Source organism: Pithys albifrons, chromosome 1 (genome assembly GCF_047495875.1).
Source record: "Pithys albifrons albifrons isolate INPA30051 chromosome 1, PitAlb_v1, whole genome shotgun sequence".
NCBI lineage: Eukaryota > Metazoa > Chordata > Aves > Passeriformes > Thamnophilidae > Pithys > Pithys albifrons.
Window position 1 is genome coordinate 88,048,567 of NC_092458.1, and position 19,512 is coordinate 88,068,078.

Sequence of the window (19,512 nt, forward strand, 5' to 3'; positions counted from 1 at the left end):
CATTATCCTAAGCTTTCAACAAGAGCATAGCCAGTTAGTAGATGGAGGGCAGTGATTATCCCCCTCTGGTCAGCAACAGTTTGCCATAATACAATGGAGGGAAATAGAGTGGGCACAAAGGAGATTGGAGGGGAAAAATACATGAGAGGAGTGGAACAAGGTGTGCATAGAGGGCAATAAGTAAAATAAGAGTGTGCATGCAGGGGAGGGAAGAGGAACAGTATCCATGGAAAGGAATGGAGGGGAAGAAAGCACAGAGAATGGAAGAGTAATGTCCCAGCTGCAGGAAGAGTTGAGGCCTGAAAGGACCTGCTGATGTCTCTTCCTTCTGTCCCCAAGCCTCTCCTGGAAATTACCCTGACAAAGAAAGCAGAAGTGTTCCTTCAGGATATTTGATAATGCCATCATGGCAGGAAAAGTGAGTCATCACACACCTGAAAAAGGGAGAGGGGAGATTAAGGAATCTCCTCAGAAGCATATGGAAACCCAAGCCCATACACATCAGACTATGGCTTGGCAGCAATGACAAATAGCATTAAAGGCTGGAAAGGGATTGCAGAAGTACTTCAGCTCTCTCAAGAGCAGAAGCCTTTTCTTAGAGATTCTTTTCATAATGTTCCCTTGTCCCTGAAGTGCTGGCAAATAGAGAGAGGAAAAGCCAAAAGCATGGAGGGCAGGCAGAACAGGCTGAGACCTCAGAAACTCAGGTGTGCCATTTGCCTGGCTGTGGAGAACTGAGGGTTTGAAGCCAGTGAATTTGCATGGAAGGATAGGTATGGAGATCTGCAAAAACTGGCTAGGACACTTGAGATCTCTTCTGGTTAGTGACAGGATGCACGGGAAAGGGAGTGTGCCTGACACTGCCTCAAAGGCAGGAGGAGCTACAAAAGGAGCCTGCCTGAGGAACAAAACAGCTTGGGGACACAGCGCCTTTAATATTGGCCTGCTGAGGGCTTTTGTATGCCCTGGGGACACTGACGCAGAGGATTTGTGCCTCAGGTCTCTCCATGCCAGCATGTTGCTGGTCCTTTACTCACTGTCAACAGTTTTTCTTCAAAATGCTGTGTAATTCACAGAAAAATGGTGAACTTCGACTCCTACTTAAGTTTACTTGAGTGAGCAGGTGTGACAGTGGAAGGTGCTTCAGTGACAGATTCTTACCCCATTGATGGAGCAAAGAGAAGAAAACATAGGGTGTGCCTGGGCTGTCCTGTGTGGATCTGCAGCTTATACCAAAATGCTGGAGCAGCTGAAACATAAGAATGTGGGGCTGTTCTCTTGACTTTGCTCCCAGGCAAAGGGATGGGACAGGACCTTTGTACACTGCTGCCATGAGATCAGTTGGACCAAATCATGGCCTCTCTGCGGAATTAGTTTCTTTATTAAACCATCTTTAGTTTTTTTTACAAGATATTGAGGCATAAGGGTCTCCTAGTAATGGTTATACAGCTAGTTAGCAATTCTCACTCTGATGTTCTGCCATGAGCAAACTCAGATGAGTTAAATTATGCATTTTGTATGTTTTCAAACTTCAATGCATACATAAGTTGCTTGATACAGATTCCAACCAGGATTTGTAACTCCAAATTTAATTTTCAAGTCCCTTATGATTGCTGCAAACCTCATGACTCTCTTCATGATTCAGTCTCTAGAGGCATTATCATCAGGCAGTGCAGCTGGGGATGGGTCTCCTTCATGATGGGGTGGATCTGTGTGCTCACTAACAGATGAGAAACTGATGGAGGTGTTAAAAGAACTGCTTGCTCATTGGAGAAGGGTGAACATGATGGCATGGTGGTCTGTGAAGCAGTGGCATTCTAAATAACATCCACAGTACTATTTTTCTGAGTGTTTACAAGGCCTTCAATAGAAGACTGGAAAACTTATTTCTGTATACCCAGAGTGTGACTGAAAGTTCTGGTGTCTGGTATTGTAATGCTTCAGGTCTTCCATAGTTAACCAAAGAGGTTACTAAAGCAAATAGTAATATTTTCACTGGGACTATCTAATGCCTAGGGCGCTGAATAATTAAACTCAGCACAGAATTTAAGCTGTCAGCATCTCAGGAATTGTGATTTATTTACATTTGTACTGAGTCAGGTAAAATATTTCTATTCATACCATCCTGTGGATGAACAGAGAAAGTCCCATCTCAAAGTTGTTTTCAACAAGTGAGATGTATGTTGAAGAAACAAACAGTGGATCACATCTGTTTGTTCAGACAATATCTGCATTTTTGGCCAAAAGTCAAGCTACACATACTGCAGAAACTCATGGGGACAGCACATGTACATCTGTCTGCTAAAGTTAGCCTTTGCTCCCAGCTGAAACCTGGTAATAGCATGAGTTTTTTTCAGCACTGTTTACTTTTCATCAGTGTTCACAAATACCTTGACTCTGCAGAGGGCCAAGGCTCTCCTGCAAAATTTTTCTCCCTTTCATTTTCTTGAAGCTGTTCTGCTGGACACCCATCAGATTTACTGAGACATTGGTAACTTGGAAAATGAGAATGTATGAGAAAGTATTGACCTGAACAAATCTCTCCCTTCTCTCCCTCCACACACTGTCCTTACTGAAACAATATTGCACTTACATTGTCATTTCGACCTCACAATGCTTACAGTGCTCAAAGTTTGACTGTCAGGTGAATGGCACATAAAACTGCACAAGGCTCTTTAAAAAGTAAGCAAGATTCGTAACAGCTTTTGCAATCAGGTGGCCTCTGCCTGCTGTGTGTTTGGTAAGATTGGCAAGCACTGAGTGAGTAGAGTGTAGCTGAGTGACACATATTTGTAAAGTGTAATCATAGTTCTAGGGTGAGTTGTGCTTTACAAAAGCCTTAAAGGTGGGTTGGGGTGAAAGAAGGGCTGATGTGTTCACACCATGAACTGTGTGAAATCTTATTAAAGTAAGTCTTTGTGCACCAAAGATGTAGATGTGAGTGTGGACTATGAAGTAAAGTTACTCTCATCAGCCTGTACTTGACAAACAGATGAACATTTCACTTTTATTTTTCTGGGGTTGGGGGCAGTGGACGGATCAGTGGGCTGTTACACAAAGTATTCATTTTAATGCTTTATAGTTATCTGCTGCTCTCCCAGCTCTCCTCTAGCTCCAGACACTTCTTGTTTAGCTGGGTTTCAGCTCCTCTTTAAGCTTAAGCAGCGTTGCTTTGCAAGTGCAGCCTTCGCTGGGGGATCACAGAGGCAATCCACTCAGCAGTGCACTGCTTGGCCTCTTCCCACGTGTAGTGAGGCACGTAGCCAAAATCCTTCTGTGCTTTTCTATAGGAAAAGGTGAATGGAGTGTTCAGTAGAGTGACCAGGTGACGGTTGGTGGAAGGGATGTACCTGACAAAGGGCCGGAGCAGGAAGCTCACGATCTCCAGCAGCAGCGAGAAGTAATACAGCATTGTCAGAGGCATGGGGAGCTGGGGCTCGATTCCAAACCCCAGGTCCTTGGCCAGCTCATAGTTTAGATCTGCATAGCTCATATGGGGAGTGTCATCTGAGATGTAGTAGAACTTGCCCCTGACATGCTTGGCTTTCTGTGGGACTCTGAGGGCTTTGGCTGCCTGCACGTGTGCCCAGGCGATGTTCCCCACGTACACGGGGTTCACCAGGGCCTCCTTCCTGGAGAAGCGCAGGTAGACATTTTGGTTCAACAGACACTTATCCAGGTGACCTTGAAGAAATGGGCATCCTTCTCCAAAAATGTACATGGATCTCAAGGCACAAGTCATCAGCGTGCCACCATCCTTTAGCACCTGGCCATCTGCTTTCAGCACAGAGTCCTCTGCCAGTCTCTTACTTTGGGCATAAGGAAATTTTGATGTACTCTCATAAGCTGTATCTTCATCACCATTGAAAATTGGGTCACCTTTGCAGTTTGGGCCTGTCACTTCTATGGTACTGGTGTATATGAAGTGCTGGACGTTGCAGCGGACACACGCCTCCAGCAGGAGCTGAGTGCCTTCAAAAGTGAAACATGCAAGTCAGTCTAGAGCTCCCCAAGCAGGAAAAAGAGGGCTTTTTATATCAGAAACAGCATATCTGGCCTGAGTTTCGTCAGACATCCCCTATCTGCAGCTGCCAGAATCCTGTCCTGAACTGGGAAGTTTGTTCAGTGAAACTGAACCTGCTCTGAATCTGTATTTAAGCGGTACCAGTGCACCTTCCAAACTTAAAAAAGGGTGAACATTTGGTCTTAATTGCATATTTTGGGGTTGCCTTATGCCAATAATCAAATTTTGTTCTTCCTTATCTTAGCATAAGTACTGACCAGAGATTCAGAGGCTTGTGCTGATTTGTTGGATTGACTTGGCTGAAGGCAGACAACCTTCAGCAGCTGCTCCACTCATTAGGTACCATCCATTCTGTGTGCTGAAACCCTTGTTTTCCAGCCTGGAAGATGCCCTTGGGTGGTTTGCTAAGCAGGGACAGAATTAATATGGAACCTGAATGTCTGCTCCAAAATCAGTTACACTCAGTGCAAGTTTACCCATTATTCAGCTGATTTGAGAGAAAGGCTTGAAGAGACTCATGGCAAAACAAGGCATGATAACATGTAGGCGAAGATCATAAAGCGCAGTGAGCAAAGTGGGCAAAATATGGACAGATTAATGAGTGAAAAATAGGAAGAATTATTGAACTGAATAGTGTTGGGGGACCAAAATTTCTTTTTTTCAAGCCTGAACAAGAAAAAGAAAGAAGTTGATACAAATAAAAACTAAATCTCAATGAGGCTTCAAGAAGCACTAAAGAAGCACAAAGATGTTACCCAGTCAGGAAAAAATTAATGTGAAAAATGAGTTCATGGAAGTTATTATGTTTAGATGACACATAAGCCAGGGTCATCTGGAAAATTAATTGGTTAATAAAGTGTATTATTTTAAAAATCAATACCTTAATTCCTGCCATCAATGCTGTTTAGAAAGTGAAGGAAAGTAATAAAGTGCAGAAGGGACAGATAAGCTCAAATGAGATAGCAAGTTTTAAAGGAAGCAAACATAAAATTATCTTGACAGTTGGTATCTGTTCAAGACCAATTTCACCCAAACAAAATGTGGTTTATTTGAAAATCATGGTTGTGTGTATAAAATGTAAAGATTTTTACAATAATGGGAATTTTAGTATCTTTCCTTTATCATGTAATAAAGTAAATCTTCCATGGAGTGGGTCTCCATGGTTTGCTTGCACATCAAGCCCTTCTGGCTGAGAATCTGATTCACAGAGTGTACTTTTGTTTAGATTAATTTTCATTATGTTCTTAATTCTCTTCCTTTAAAAAATTTGCTTCCCTTCCTTCCTAAAAAGATATTTTTGCACGGAGGCATTGTGTGAGACAGATGAAGGCCCTGTATCAGGGTGAGTTTAACTTGTTCCCTTCTGCTCTGTTTTGTGAACATCCACATCTGAATCCTTGAAACAATTTTATTATGAAAGTTTTATTTTCCAGGAGCACCAAAACTTTCACCCTGGAAGCCTATCAGGTACAGAGTGGTGTCTTAGCTGGTCAGAAAGTCAGAAGAGCTTCAGAATGGAAACATAAGGAAGCAGGGAAAGAAGGACAGCTGTATTTACTGAGCAGGGTCAGTTTGCTCTGGGAGCAGGACTGGTGTGTGCTTCCATTCTAGCAAATGTTATCAGCTAACCTTCTCTGGCCCAGTGGGCTTTTCTCATCCATAGGCAAACACTCTTGGCAGCAGAGTAGGGAAGGGGAGTCAGAGCTACAAAGCTTTCTGGTTTGGGAATAGTTGGGGTTGTTTTTAATATTATTTTTCCCCATGGATTTAGGCAACACATTCTGCTGGGAAAAAAGAGACTGCAGAAGCAGCATGGTCATAAAGACAGAGCTTTGCAAATCCTCCTTTTGAATTACCAGCTCTGTATATTTTCATACTACCCAATGCACAGGTTTCCAGGAACTTGCATTTCTGCTCTTCCTCCTGACAGGGACCAAAGAGGCTGCCCATTGGGCTCTAGTTTGTGGTCACTGGCAACTTGTGACTTTGAGCAGAAATGAAAGGTTCTGGAAGCAGAAGCTGCTGTCAATGAGTGAGGCTAAAACAGCTATAATACCATCTTGCTGTTTGTAAGGTGCGTGTAAGAGGCAATTAAACTACAAAGAATCCTCTCCTGCTCTGAACACTGGCGGATAGCAAATAACTGTAAAAGTGGTGCCTGTAGAGATATGTTCCTTATTTTTCTCTGAAGAAGCCCTGTATCTGTGGCAGAGAGGAACAAAGAACTGGGAAAACCATCCATGTAAATCAGAACATCTTTCCCAAATCTTCACCTGCTGAAGCACTGACCAAGAAGATCAGTGTGCATGCAGTTTGGGCAGTATCAGTTCTCTGAAAGGCACAGAGAGTTTTGGGATCAGAGGGAGAGGGGTGAAGTTGTTCTTTTAGGTAATACATTTAAACATCCTGGCAACTGATGCTTCACAGGCCATTCCTAAGTCAAAAACTTTCCCTTTCATCTAATCTTTTCAGTAAGAATGGGAGTTCCTTTGTAGAAGGGGAGATCCCCTCACTGAGTCAGTGAAACCCTTCCCTTCCATAGCTTTGAGTTTTTCAGGCAATTTTTAATGACAAACTCAAGGTGGGAGAGTGCTTGTTCCTCTCAACTGCCTTCTTGCACACAGAGACTTAATGGCAAATGGAAGACTAAGGAGAAAAGGAAGAAGAAAAAGAATAGCAAACAAAGAGCCACAGGCTCTGGGATGTTATCAATGCAACATTACTGTAATTTCAGCCAAAGCCTGAAGTGTTTGTAAAAATTAAGAAAGGTACACAGGCAGGGATGTTATCTGAGGAGGGAGAATAAGAACTGATTTCTGAGATGGGCATTGGGATTTCTGAGGTGAATTGCTTTCAGAAAGTTCCACTGAGCATGGATTTATGGCTATCACCACTGAAGGCAGAGCCTGTGGAGATCTTAGGATGGGCATGTGTAAATGTTGACAAGAGTGAATGATCTAGCACTGCCCTGCAGTGGGAGACTGGGTGTGGAGAGGCCCAGAACTGCCCAGGGCTGGCTGCATGTACTCATGATTTGCACTCTTAGGTGTGCCTGTGCAAGATGCAGAACAACCCAGTTATCTGGCTCAAAATAAACACAGGTCAGGTGCTCCCTTTCCTGAACAGATGGTGACCAGGACACGGTAGACATGGGTTTGAGAAAGGTGTTTCACCTGCTCACCTGTTACATTGACTTCCCAGAGCAACTTCTTCTCTATGAGGCCCAGGGTGTCGATAAGGGAAGCCGTGTGGATGACGAGGGACACCCCCTGACAGGCACGGTGCAAGAATGTCACATCTCGGATGTCCCCTTCCAGGATTTTTACCTCAGTCTTACCCTGGAACTCTGCAAGGGCAGCAGAAAACAAAGCAAAGATCTTACAAGCTTCCTAAGATGAGCACTGAAAGGAGTGGTGAAGGGCTGATCATCCCAGCACAGAGGTGATATTTTAAGACTGGTGGAATGGAAGGCATTTTTCAATGACTATATTGTCAAGTACTAATTACAGTGCTATAAAAGTCTATGTTGTATTACCTACCATGTATTTGGAGCCAATACTCAACATGTTACTTTCTTTTCTATTCTTTCAAGAGAAATTTTTCCACTGATAACAAGCTTCCTTCAGGTGTGACTGTTCTAAAGCTCACAGGGGAGTAGCTTTGGTTATGCATTTCTGAAGACTTGGTGACCATAGATGTGTTAACCCAAGTGTGGTAAACAACAAGGCACTGCCTGCTTCTGTTTTCAAAGTGATGAATGATCCCTCTCCACCCACAGCATGTCAGCACAGAGATGTGTTCACACCTGTTTTCTGCACCTTGCCCATATTGCAGCTCTTCTAATACATTACATACAGTTCTGACACCTCTTTTTCTTGTACCTTCGCCAGGGTTTACTGTGCCTCTTCTCGCTCCAGCTCTGGCTCCATTTCAGTGTCTGTGCTGTGAGGCCAGTTTTAGATGCACATCTTATCCGGACTCTCAAGACTGTTGTGCTGAGCTACCTCAGCCCTGGCTTGCTTTAAGTCCTGATATTTAAGCCCTCTCTTTCCACAGCAGCTTGTGTGTGTGTGACCCCAGTGGAGCTCTAGGTCTCGGAGCCATCCTTCCCCAGAGTTGTGCTGGACAGAAGCATCCTTTCTTCACCCCACAACTACACTAACAAATGAGCCAGCATAGGATGATCCCTTGGAAAAAATTACAGTCTGAGGCAATGCCACTTTCCTGGGAAGTCATCTGGCCTGGCAGCAGCAATGCTGTGGGAGAGAAAGGGACTTTCTCAGCATGACTCACAACTTTTAAGGAGGTGGTGTCATTGCAGCAAGTCCTCTCTCGGAGCCTCTGCTGTGGCTGCACTAGAGGGCTCCCCAGGCACAGCTCCTGGGGAGGGAGTGCAGCACAGGCAGATCCTCTGTCTTCTTCCACCATAATCAAATGCCCCTTTTAGATAAGATAAGATAAGACACTGATAAGGCTGTTAGCCTGAACCGTGACTGAAATCTTGTGCATCATAGTGCTTTGTCACCAGCTCCAAAGCAGGCAGTATTTCATCCCATGTATTAATATTAAACACTAAGAGAGACAGCTGTTGGGACCTGGAACTGAGTGGAAAAACTTCTTAAGAAGGCTTTATCTCATTATATAGCACACTTCCATGTAATCCTGCATTAATTTAACAACTACCATGATGCAACAGGCTTGAGGAGCTTTTAGACATAGATAGGTTTCTCAACATAAATTCTGACATGTGACCCCTCTAAAATCATCACAGTGCCCAGGCACAGTGCCCAGGCACAGGAGTTACAAAAATGGAAGTTTTTACACATGCAAGTCAAAGCTTTCAGGGAAAGTATAGAAGAAGCCTGTCCTTTTCAAAGCTAATCACAAGGATAGTTGGTACCAGTCTCTAGAAATCTGCTGTCTAGCCGCTTTGTGCCTTGTTTGGGCTTGCAGTTTTTATGTGTGGTGTGAGTCACAAAGTCTGCTCCTCTCTTCCATTTTAGCCAGCAGAAGTTGCCACAGTAAGTACAGTATGGGCCTTGCACATTTTAACAGCATCATCTATATGTAAGGGACCAGCAGACTGATCTTGTTTTGCTCTGAGTGAAGAGAAAAATACAGGTGAACTTGGAAGCAGAGAGAGAGAACAAGAAATGACTGACAGGAGTTTTGGCTTGAGGTGGACAGCAGAGAGGAACTTGATTTCTGTCTACACAAACCATTGCCCAGGCATTAAAAAAGCACCTGTGTGTCAGGTAAAAGGGGAAGGAACAGAATAAATTCAACTCAGCTCTCCATTTTTGCATAAAGCAATTATGAGGAAGTACCTATCTACTGGGAAAGCCTTTTCTACTTCACCAGTGGTTTCTGCATCCTGTGACTTGTAAGCAAACTCCCTGATTGCTGTGGAGTAATTTTTGTCTGGGAATGCAGTGATTTCTCAAAAAAATTCAGTGTCCTGTTGTGAGCAGTGTTTGACTCAGCAATCCAATCAGACTATTTGTCCTAAAGTCTCTTTCTTTTTTCTATGTGTTATTTAAAGTTCAGGCAAACAGCAGTGTCTGTGGGACTTAGCTTGAATTTCTTCGTGCTCTTTTATAGAGGACCTATCATCTGTGAGGTGGAGCATGGGGAAAGGCATTCCTCATGAGAGTTCTCAATTTTCCTGGTTAACTGGATGGTTCATTAAAAGGGTCTACTTTGTGTATTCATAGGAGAAAAATTAAAACTGCATCTTATTTAAATTTGTAAAGGGTAAAGCAATTTATTGGCATCTGTAGCCCAGAGAAGCTGAAATGTTTATTCTGCCTCACTTTCAGCTACTTGGATGTTCTGTTTCTACTCTGTCTTTCTGTTTTGAATTCCCTGATAAAGGCAAATTAATGTCTGCAAGGTTGAGCAAAAAGATAGTAATTTTTCCTCAGAAAAAGTCCTGGAAAAAAGCCCCTCACATTCCTTCTCCCTTCATTTTCCTTCTCTTTTGAAGCAGTATTGAGTTAGCAGTGCAAAACCACTCAATGCTCAAGCATCACACAATCTATAAATGTGTCTCTGAAAAATGACATGAAAAGAGGGTTCAGGAAGAGAGGGAAGAGATGTGCAGAGAGGTGTGACAAGGGCAAGTGAGAAATCCTCTTGAGAACAACACTGGAGTTCTAACTTTGCCAGAAATGCCAATGCAGTAGTGAATGAAAAAAGAATTGTTTAAAGTGGAAGCACAGGAAGGGCAGAAAGATAAATCTGAAGCAGATATGAGACGTAGGAAACCCAAGGCATCAAACCACCTCGCTCAACCTGACCTTCATTCTCAGCCTCACAATGTAACTGGGTAGGCTCCAGCTCACAGAACTTGACATTAACTGGATCATCCTGGACTCCCCAGGGCTGTGGAAGAACGTAAATGCCACTGCTCTACACAGGCTGAGTGCAATGGTCAAGGTCTCAGCAGGAAAGCTACTTGGACAAAAGAGGAGTGTCCCTGATTGTCTCCTGGCACAAAGAGCTGTAACCTGCACATACTCTTCTGTCTCTGCCCTGACCCTGCAAAGAGATGGCAAGTTCAAGGTGCTCAAGATATTAGTGAGAAAAAAACCCAACACACAACTCTGCTTCTGATTATTCAATAAATCCAGATAACATCTGCTAGCAAGTGAAAGTCCCCACAATAAAAATAATGCAGGACAGGAGACTCCAGACCCACAGGTTTTGTAGCAACCCTGCACTTGGAATAGGAGTCACTGTGATAGAGAAAGGCTTGAAAGAGAATGGCAGGGAAATATTTCAGGTAGTCCCAAGCACATGCACTGGCAGTATGCTTGAGATGTAGCCAGAAGGGCTGATGCAGACAGAGGAACTGCCAGTCAAAGGGCAGGAGGTCAAGTCTGTTTAAACACATCTGGGATGCCAATCTATGGATCCTATTACCAGTATATGGGGAAAATAAGGCTTCGTTAATTGATTTTTCCCTAACTCCTGTGCTAGTTAGATAGGCAACAGGAATGTTAAAAGAACAGGAGAGGGAGTGTGTGGGCAGTGGTCAGTGGAGAAAGAAGGGAGGCTAAGAAAAGAGATCATAAACCTTGCTATCAACAACAGAAAAAGAACAGGGAAACCTTTGCGGCAGCTCAGCCAAGACTGTGCCCACACAAACACTTGTTTTCACTTCCTAGGATGCTCCTTTATCCCCACAAAGCTTTTTGGTCCAAAGCAGTGCAGATGCCTCTTGTTACTGCCCTTCCGCATCAGTGCTAAACTATACACACTCCTGCTGCCTCAGCCTGTACTGCAGTTGCAGGTTTTGTCTCTGTGGGAACACTCTGGACATCAGAGCAGGAAAGTCTGTGGCAAGGCTCAGGGCCATCTAGCAAACCCTCAGTGAAATGCTGAGTCAGATTTAATGAGGAAAAAGTCTGAGCTGTATAAAGCCATCATAAAGGCTTTTGCCATTTACACCAGTTTTACAGTGCACTGTTACTGTTCTTCGAAGACACTTAAATGCTCTATAGAAAGATTGAGGCATTTTAGAAAATCATATAGAGATACTCTGTAAGGGTTCCCATGTAGTTGCCTGTACAGAATAAGAAGAGTCTTGAGGTGGAGATGTGATGGAGGAAAGCATTGTTAAGTAAATGTAATGTAAGGACTTATGACTTTGATTGAATTTAGGTCCCTATGTGACTTTTATAGATGTGCTCAGTATCCCAGGAAATGGGACACTTGAAATACAATGCTCTGAGCTGCTTTCCCTGCTACAGGCTCTTTCTGACACTGAGTGTGTCACTCATTTGTGCTGTCTCCAGTCTTATCAAGAAGCCAGAGTCCTGCCTTGCACGTAGCAAACCCGTCCTGCCTCTTTGCTTAGCACAAGTGTTCTGCTCCACAGGAAACTGTGATAATGTTAGTAGCAATGATTTTTAAAATACCTCATCACAACTCTCAGGCAGAAGATCACTATTAACCAAACTAACCACAGGTTGAAGAAAACTGTTAGAATTTGCACTGACAACTTTGTCACTGCATTCTAGTCTGGCACATCAGAGCTCAGCACAGCATGCTCTGGACAACACTGCCCTCCTGCCCAGTAGAGAAAAGCTTGTGTTTTCCTTTCCCCCAAGCAGAAGTGTCAGATTTTTGCATTAATTTTACTCTGTGGGTTTTATTGTAATAGAAGACAGGTTGAAGACAGCCTGTTTACTTCATGAACAGGTCTCTCTCTCCCAATCTAGAGAAACTTCAAGCCTGATAAAAAAATGCTTGTTTTCACATTATACATCTGATTTCTGAGCTTGAGGGAGAGGGAGGGACAAAACAAGGCTTCCTTGAAATAAAAAATCTATCTGCAAAGCTGGTTTGGATGACAGGTAAAGACTTTCAAGCTATCCTGTGACATAGCAACACACAAACTTGCAATACATAACCCTCGTGAATTGATTCTTACTTTCAAATCTCCTGAGTGCTTCATCGTTGAAGGCTTTGTCCAGCAGACGGAGCTCAGCCAGCGGCTCCTCTTCTTCCAACAGCAAGCACACAATCCTCTGGCCAAGAAATCCTCCTGCTCCTGTCACCAGGCAGTTTACCCCAGCCAGGGACATTGCTCTTGGTTGCTCCTCGGTGGTGAACTGCCTGTTTCTGGAGCTTAGACTGGCTGGTTCACCTCCTGCCTGAGGGAATGAACATATGACATCAACCTCTGGATTTCCTACAAATCAAAAGGTATTACCAGAAGGAGAGACTAATGAAAGGTAAAGTCTAATCCCTACAACAAACAGCAATTTTTTAAAGCATGTTTTAACTTTTGCTACCTATTCCTATTCAGAAGTAGTATATTTTTTCATGCAAAGGAAAAATCCTTTACAAATCCTTTACAAACTAATGACATTAACACTCAGAATCAACTTCAATGCCAAACAAACCCCACAGAAGTCTGCCTCAGTCCTTGGTTCCACCTCTCTGACACTCAGAAGACTGTGGGAGAGATTTGCCTGTATTTATATACTGCAGAGGACTACCCCAGTCATTTTGCTCCCCCTCCCTCTTGAGTGCCTCCTTTGTTGTGATTCTTGCACACCACCACCCCTCATGAAGAAGAAGGCTCTGGATGCAGTGAGGTCTAAGCCTAGATATTGTCCTGTGGTCCTAAATTCTCAGAGAGTAAACCCTCATGCTACTAATTCTCTCTAGCTCCACTTGCTTGTGTAATACAGTGCCAACATGAAGGTAGGGAGCTTTAAAATTAAATGTAAATAGCAAGATTAGCTAGTTAGAGTGGTTTGAGGAGTGGACTCTACTGCTGTATATTTTTTGGATACTGGGTTTCCCCATAGCATGGGCTTCTCTGTGCAAAATCAAAAACTAACCTCTGGGATTTGGTGTTTTGTTTTTTTTTTCTGGTATACTACAGGCATTCGAGGTGATGAAATGGTTTGATGTACCATTAAAGTCAAATTAACACTGTGGGAGAAAAAGATTTACCTCTGGAAATATCTAGTGTGAGTGTACCCAGTCAAAATAAGGCTGTGCCTCTGCAGTGAGCTCTGTTGTTCCTTGTTTACATCTCCAAAACCCAGGGAAAATGCCCAGCTGTTTCTCCCTAGCGTTTTGCTCCAGTTCTAGCAAAACTGTTTTCTAGTATGAAACCAGAGCAGGGCTTTGGCATTAGCCTGAAGCTCCTAATACCTGCACTGCCTTCCTGGGTCTGTCAGAACATGCTGTCTGCAGCTGTATTTTCTCTCTCTCACAGGGGTAGACAAACATCCCTGCTGAAGGAAGATGATAAATACATAGCTGCTATAAGTGAGAAGGAATTTGTGAAGAAGCCCAGCAACACAATTAATTAGTCTGAAATCCCTGGAAAAGGAATCACTGATTTTGGGCACAACTGGAATGGATATCTAAAAATGCTTTTCTTCCATTTGTGCTGAGCTCCCTTTTTTATTCTACCATAGATTTTGTTCACTCATTAAAGAGAAACCTGGAGAAAAGCTGTAGAAGAAGCATCCCCCACATTGTTACTTTTTCAGAGCAAAACTGGGCCTGTAAGTGACAGGAGGAAAGCAAAATCATTTCTGTTGGAGGAGAAATGTTTCTAGCTGACATAGATGACAAAGTTTTGGCAACTGTTTCAATCCCAACATCCTTGAAAATCCTTTCCTTACCCCAACAAAGCTTTAAAAAAATTGTTATCAGTGCTTCTTTCCTTGGCTTTTCACAGGCAGGACCTTGACATTGTATGTTCTTATCAGAAGCTGCTGCAAATTAATTTTGTGCACTTTGCAAGGAAAAATAACTGGCCAAAGCCTGCTGATGCAAGTGGTGCTTTCTGTAACAGAGTCTCCATTTTACTGTTAGAAAAGAAATAAAATGCCTTAAAAGAGGCATTATAATAATGGATAACACAATATAGCCTTTTAGGATAGAAAACACACCCTATACCACACTTGCCCATAAAAATGACCCAGTTTATCAGGGCTTGTATGAGATATGAGGGCTGCATAAGGGACTGCAGGGAGATTTATTGTTGCTGTGCTTTTGTCCTCTTAGGCACTACTTGGACAAATGCTTGGCTCAGTTTGAGGGAATTTTATACATCACTGCATGGCAGCCTTCATCTGAGCTGCCATTTGTGGATGTCAGTGGTCAGACAGCAGCATTTTGCTCAATTCATGCTCAGACTACTTGTGCTTCTGGCAGTCCCACCTAAAGACAACACTTTCACCTTTTGATTCTTGTAGACATTGCTATGTGGGGTTGCTGGGTGGCATGACAGCTCCTCTGTGCTTCAGGCAAGAATGGCTTTGGTGTTCCCCAAAGGACACAGAGACAGATTTTGGAATGGGCTGTACACCCCAGAGTGGTGTCAATGAGTAACAAGGCCAGAGCCCACTGGACCCCTGACCAACAGGAACAACTTGATGAAATTCTCAGTTATTGCAAAGGTGTGGGATTTGCAGACTAAAACATAATTCAGCAGCATCTAAAAAAGTTAACCAATTCTGCATTCTGTATCAAGTAATTTTTTAACTATGTTGATGTTTTCTCTTTGACTTCACTGTAAAACAAAGCCACCACAATCTGATATTTTGCTGTAGAATGGACTGCATTACTAAGAGTATCATTTTAGAAAATCAGAGTTTGCACATTTGGCATGTGTTGGAGAATTGCTACACATGGACTAAGTGGATATGTTAGTGTATGTGCCATCCATCATGTCCCATCACAGCTGTGTCCCTAATTTCTGGTTCAGGAACAGTGTTGATCCTCTGGCTTTATTCAGGCTTAGCATGATGGATACTTTGGGGCAGTGGCTGGCAGATGTCAGGGAATGCATTTTCTTACTCTTGTCACAAGAAGAAAATGGTATTGGAAGGGAGTGTAGTGGAGATGAGAAGACAGAATGAGAAATAGTGAAGGGAAACTTCCCAGAAGTATTGAGAACAAACTGTATCATGGCACTGAAATGATTAAATGCAGTAACACTGCAGAGTTTGGCAGTTTTAGATGGGCTAAAATGTACTTTTACAGAGAACAATGCTGTTTAGTTGTACAATCAGGCAAGAGAAGATATCCAGGATTAAGAGAAGAACAGGAAAGGAGTTTCTAAATTCTGCCTTATTGTCTGGACTAATGAGAATTGAAGGAGGGAAAAGCAAAGGCATGATCATTATTTAACCGGACTTTTTGCTGTCTAAACAGGGAGTAATCGTGACCAAAAACCACACACACACACACACACACGCGAAATATTCATGGTGCTTCTTGTGAAAAATTTATGTGTTTCTTACCACCATGTGCCTGTAAGCTCAAAATGCCTACATGCTGACATCTCTGGGAAAGACACTGTGCTTTGAGACATAGATTTCCTCAAGGAAAGCTTCTGCCCTGCAGAGGGGGAGGCACTGTTTCCTCTTGGAAACATTTTCCTCTTCTTCTGGTTACACATTGACAAGAGAGAACAAGATTTAAATAATTAAATTTTAGGCAGCTGTCCTGAATCAAACTCTGAATAAATACAACTTTTCATAGTGGGAAACAGTTGTAAGACACGTTAATCAAGGTATGAAGATAATCAGCTTAAGAGGCTTCTATGTTTCTGTGTCTTCAAATCCGAAAAAGAAAATACCTCCTATTTCAGTAGTACCAAAATTCTTCCAGTAGAAGGGGAAAAGTGATTGTAAATGCTTCTTACATGATCTCCAAAATCAAAGAGACTTATTTGTAGTAGTCTTTGCTATATTAGACAGCACATGAGTTGGGCAATTACCTACAAACAAACATTTAGCCTTCTTTTCCCTTTTGTTTCAGGAAGAACTGTTTCCTCAGTTGAAATTGACGAATTAATTATATATTTAAAGGCTGGGGGAATTTGCACCATATGCCAAAGGAAAATGTTTATATCTGGACTCATTTTGTAGATAAACTACCTTTGTAAACAGACTGATTCCCTATCCCTGCTACATCCTCCAGGGATGCTGTGAAACACCAGGCTTTGATTAGTCTTTAACCCAAAAGTTCACAATCTTTGGGCACAGTTTTTTTGAAAAATTTAACCTTGCTTGAATTTGTATCAGAGATATTCACAACAACCAAATACAGGAAGCAGAACAGAGTGAAGACAAGAGGGCATGAGTTCGTACACATTGGCACAGGCTAAATCCCGATCATAGAAAACTTCCGAAGTCTTGGAATAGCTGTAGAATGAGCTTGTTAAATAGTCTCTCAGCCCAGTCAAACCCTGCAAGCTCTTACTTTGAGCTCACTCACCAAATATCTTTCATTTTCCTTCAGAAAAGGCTTCCTGCAACCTCTTTCACAGAGATATATGTGCTGTCTTTGCAGCTCCATGGTGGTTGATCATGGCAGCACAGTAGTACAACATGGTACAGATCTCATGTGTGGCTCTTATTATATGATTCTATGATATTCCCCAACAATTTAGATTAACAGGTGCTTCTGGAGGTCTCTGACCCAACCTCTTCTCAAAGCAGCCTCAGATCAGACAAGGTTGCTCTGGACCTTGTCCAGTCAAGCACTGAATATCTCTAAGGATGGAGGTTTCACAAACCCCCCTGATGCAGTGTCTGACTCCCTTCACAGTCAATTTTTTCTCTCTAATTTCTACCTGGGATTTTCCTCATTGCAGCTTGGGCCCATTGCCTTTCACCCTTTTACTGCTCACATCCAAGAAGTTGGGCTGGATTTTCTCCAAATCAGTAATGAAAGACAGTGATGTGATCCCCCCACCCTGGTGCCTTTAGCCTTCTCAGGGCTGGATACTCCCAGTTGTCTCATTCTCTTCTTGTACATCCTTGAACTCCATCAACATGTGCAATAATTTCTGGGTCTTATCTGCTGGGTTGTCAGTCTGCTGACAAGGTTTATTGTTACTGGAAGAGAGAGGAAGGCCTCCATGTGAAGGCCTCTGGAAGATCACTGCAGACACTCTTATCTCTGAGAGAAATTAAAGTCTAAACAGAGACAACTAACAGGGGTAGTTTCTTTCTTCTACCTCCTTAGGGCAAATTTGAAGTGGGGTTTATGCAGAAGGTCACTGTTGACAGCATGGTCCCCCCTGCATATGCCAGGGAAGTGTGCACCAGGATATTTGCCAGCTGCAGAGCAGGCTGTGGCAGGGGGTCTGTACCACTGAGAGGTGGCCCTTTGCCCCAGTAGTGGCTCTCTGCTGCAGGGCCACCCTTGAGACATCATCTGAAGAGCAGTTTTACCACTTGTCCCTGAGATGCACATACCCAGTTCTGTGGGGATTCCCATTTGGTATTGATTCCTGTGGCACGCTGCTTGCACAAAGCTGACTGGCAAAATCTTCCCTTCCCCTTGCTCTCTGTGGGGGATGCAGAGCTATCCAGGCATACAGCATTGCCTCAGTTTTGGAATACATGCTGATCTGAAAGGGGGAAACAGGCTAGGAGGGTGTTCTATATATTTGTGTCGTTTGAAAAATCAGATACAAAATTTGTATGGCTTTAAAGGGCCAATAGCAAGAGGCAGGATTGGAGAAGAAGATACTTCAGCTCTGTGATGCTGCTCATTCCATATGTCTGCATTCCTGGACACTTGCTAACTTTTATTTCATTGGCAAATGCTCCATGCCTTTTCAAATCTGGCTCCAAATGTACTCCACTAGACATCCAGATCACAGGATTTGCCAATTAGTGACCTCTGCAAACATTTCTGTTTTAAGATGTTTATGCTATCTTATACAAAAAACTTATAGAACAGTGTGATCAAAGGCTGCTATTTCTATGGCTGCCTTAGTAGAGTTCACACATCCTTCAGCTCCACCTGCCCTCCTGTCCTTCATCCCCCAGTTTCAGTTCATGGGAAGAACAGAGAAGGTGATACAAAATAAACTATGATGCTTTTTTCATGATGTGACACTGCTTTTCCTTTAAAACAGATTTTGATTTCATATACTCAGCAATGGTGTAAATTAAGCCACTGGAAGTCAGCTCAGCATTGCAACTTTCATCACTATTATTTCAGCTCCAGCAGACTCTCTGAGTTTCTTAAGATGGCTTTTCTTCTTGAAAGATTTCCTTCACAATTGTAACAAAGGCATGCATTCCAGCATCTTGGTTTTGTTGGCTTTAAATGAATGCTGAGACTCTGGAGCCTGAAATTAGTGGTTCTTCTGCCTCAGCATAGCAGTTTTGAGCCCTACCTCATCTCCAAGGAACACAGACTGCTGCGAGAAGCAGCATGAACAAACCATCAGACTGGCTGCATGCATGGAACATTGAGAGAGTCTGACTGCAAGTGAAAGGTATCTAAGTGAAATTCCAGTAGGAAATAGATGATCTTTCAGTACTTGGAGTTCTCCAGGCAAAAGGGATTTCTTTAGTAAATGGAAGTATAGAATAAGGAGCAAAGATGTAGATGGTCAACTACTAGGGAGACAGAGGAGCTCATTTTCATGAAAACAGAGCATAAATGCTGTTATCCCAGCCTCTCACCACCTGCTTTCCCATTTCACAGCAACAGCTCTAGAAGACAGTAGCTAAATTCAGGCACTAGCTTACTCTCACCCTTTCCATGCCCATGTCTAGGTCTTATAGATTATCCAGAAGCAGATCTAAAAAAGTTCCAATGTCTGGAGGCAAGTCATCAAGATATATTGGACGAAGCATGCTGGAAATATTTCTCCTCTCCAGAGCTTAGTCAGATGTACCCAGACAGCCAGTAAGCCCCTTCAGCCACTGCCATTTGCATAAGCTGGAAACATCTCTTCTAGTAAATTTAGGACCTAATGAACCTTGTTTGATTCTTGTAAGATATGTGCAAAGTGAGATGATGCTGCTGCCCCCGTTTGCCTTTTTACACCAGGAGCCAGAGGGCAAAATGCTTAGCAGGAATTGGAGAACCTGTGCCCTCTCCTCTACAGAAAAAGCAGCACCTCTACTCTGCCAGGAGAAAGCCTTGACCACAGAAGCTTCATGGGAGGAGAGTGGGCACTTTCTTCTTGGAATTTGGCC

The 19,512-nt window shown here is 43.0% G+C and overlaps 1 protein-coding gene across 4 annotated transcripts; it reads right to left on the reverse strand.

The window, feature by feature from the left end:
• Positions 1 to 1,368: 1,368 nt before the first annotated feature.
• LOC139673703 (3 beta-hydroxysteroid dehydrogenase/Delta 5-->4-isomerase-like) lies at positions 1,369 to 15,834 on the reverse strand. 4 transcript variants are annotated; one of them, XM_071559498.1, is made up of 4 exons: positions 15,805 to 15,834; positions 12,462 to 12,684; positions 7,206 to 7,370; positions 1,369 to 3,972 (listed from the first exon to the last, which is right to left on the reverse strand). In XM_071559498.1, the coding sequence occupies exons 1-4, from the start codon at positions 15,808 to 15,810 to the stop codon at positions 3,158 to 3,160; spliced, it is 1,209 nt and encodes a 402-aa protein (XP_071415599.1). In that variant the 5' UTR covers positions 15,811 to 15,834; the 3' UTR covers positions 1,369 to 3,157. The 4 variants fall into 4 exon arrangements, with proteins under 4 accessions (XP_071415599.1, XP_071415615.1, XP_071415606.1 ...); XM_071559514.1 differs by lacking the exon at positions 15,805 to 15,834 and adding an exon at positions 12,937 to 12,970 and having other exon boundaries at positions 12,462 to 12,680; XM_071559505.1 differs by lacking the exon at positions 15,805 to 15,834 and adding an exon at positions 12,937 to 12,970.
• Between the last annotated feature and the right edge of the window lie 3,678 nt (positions 15,835 to 19,512).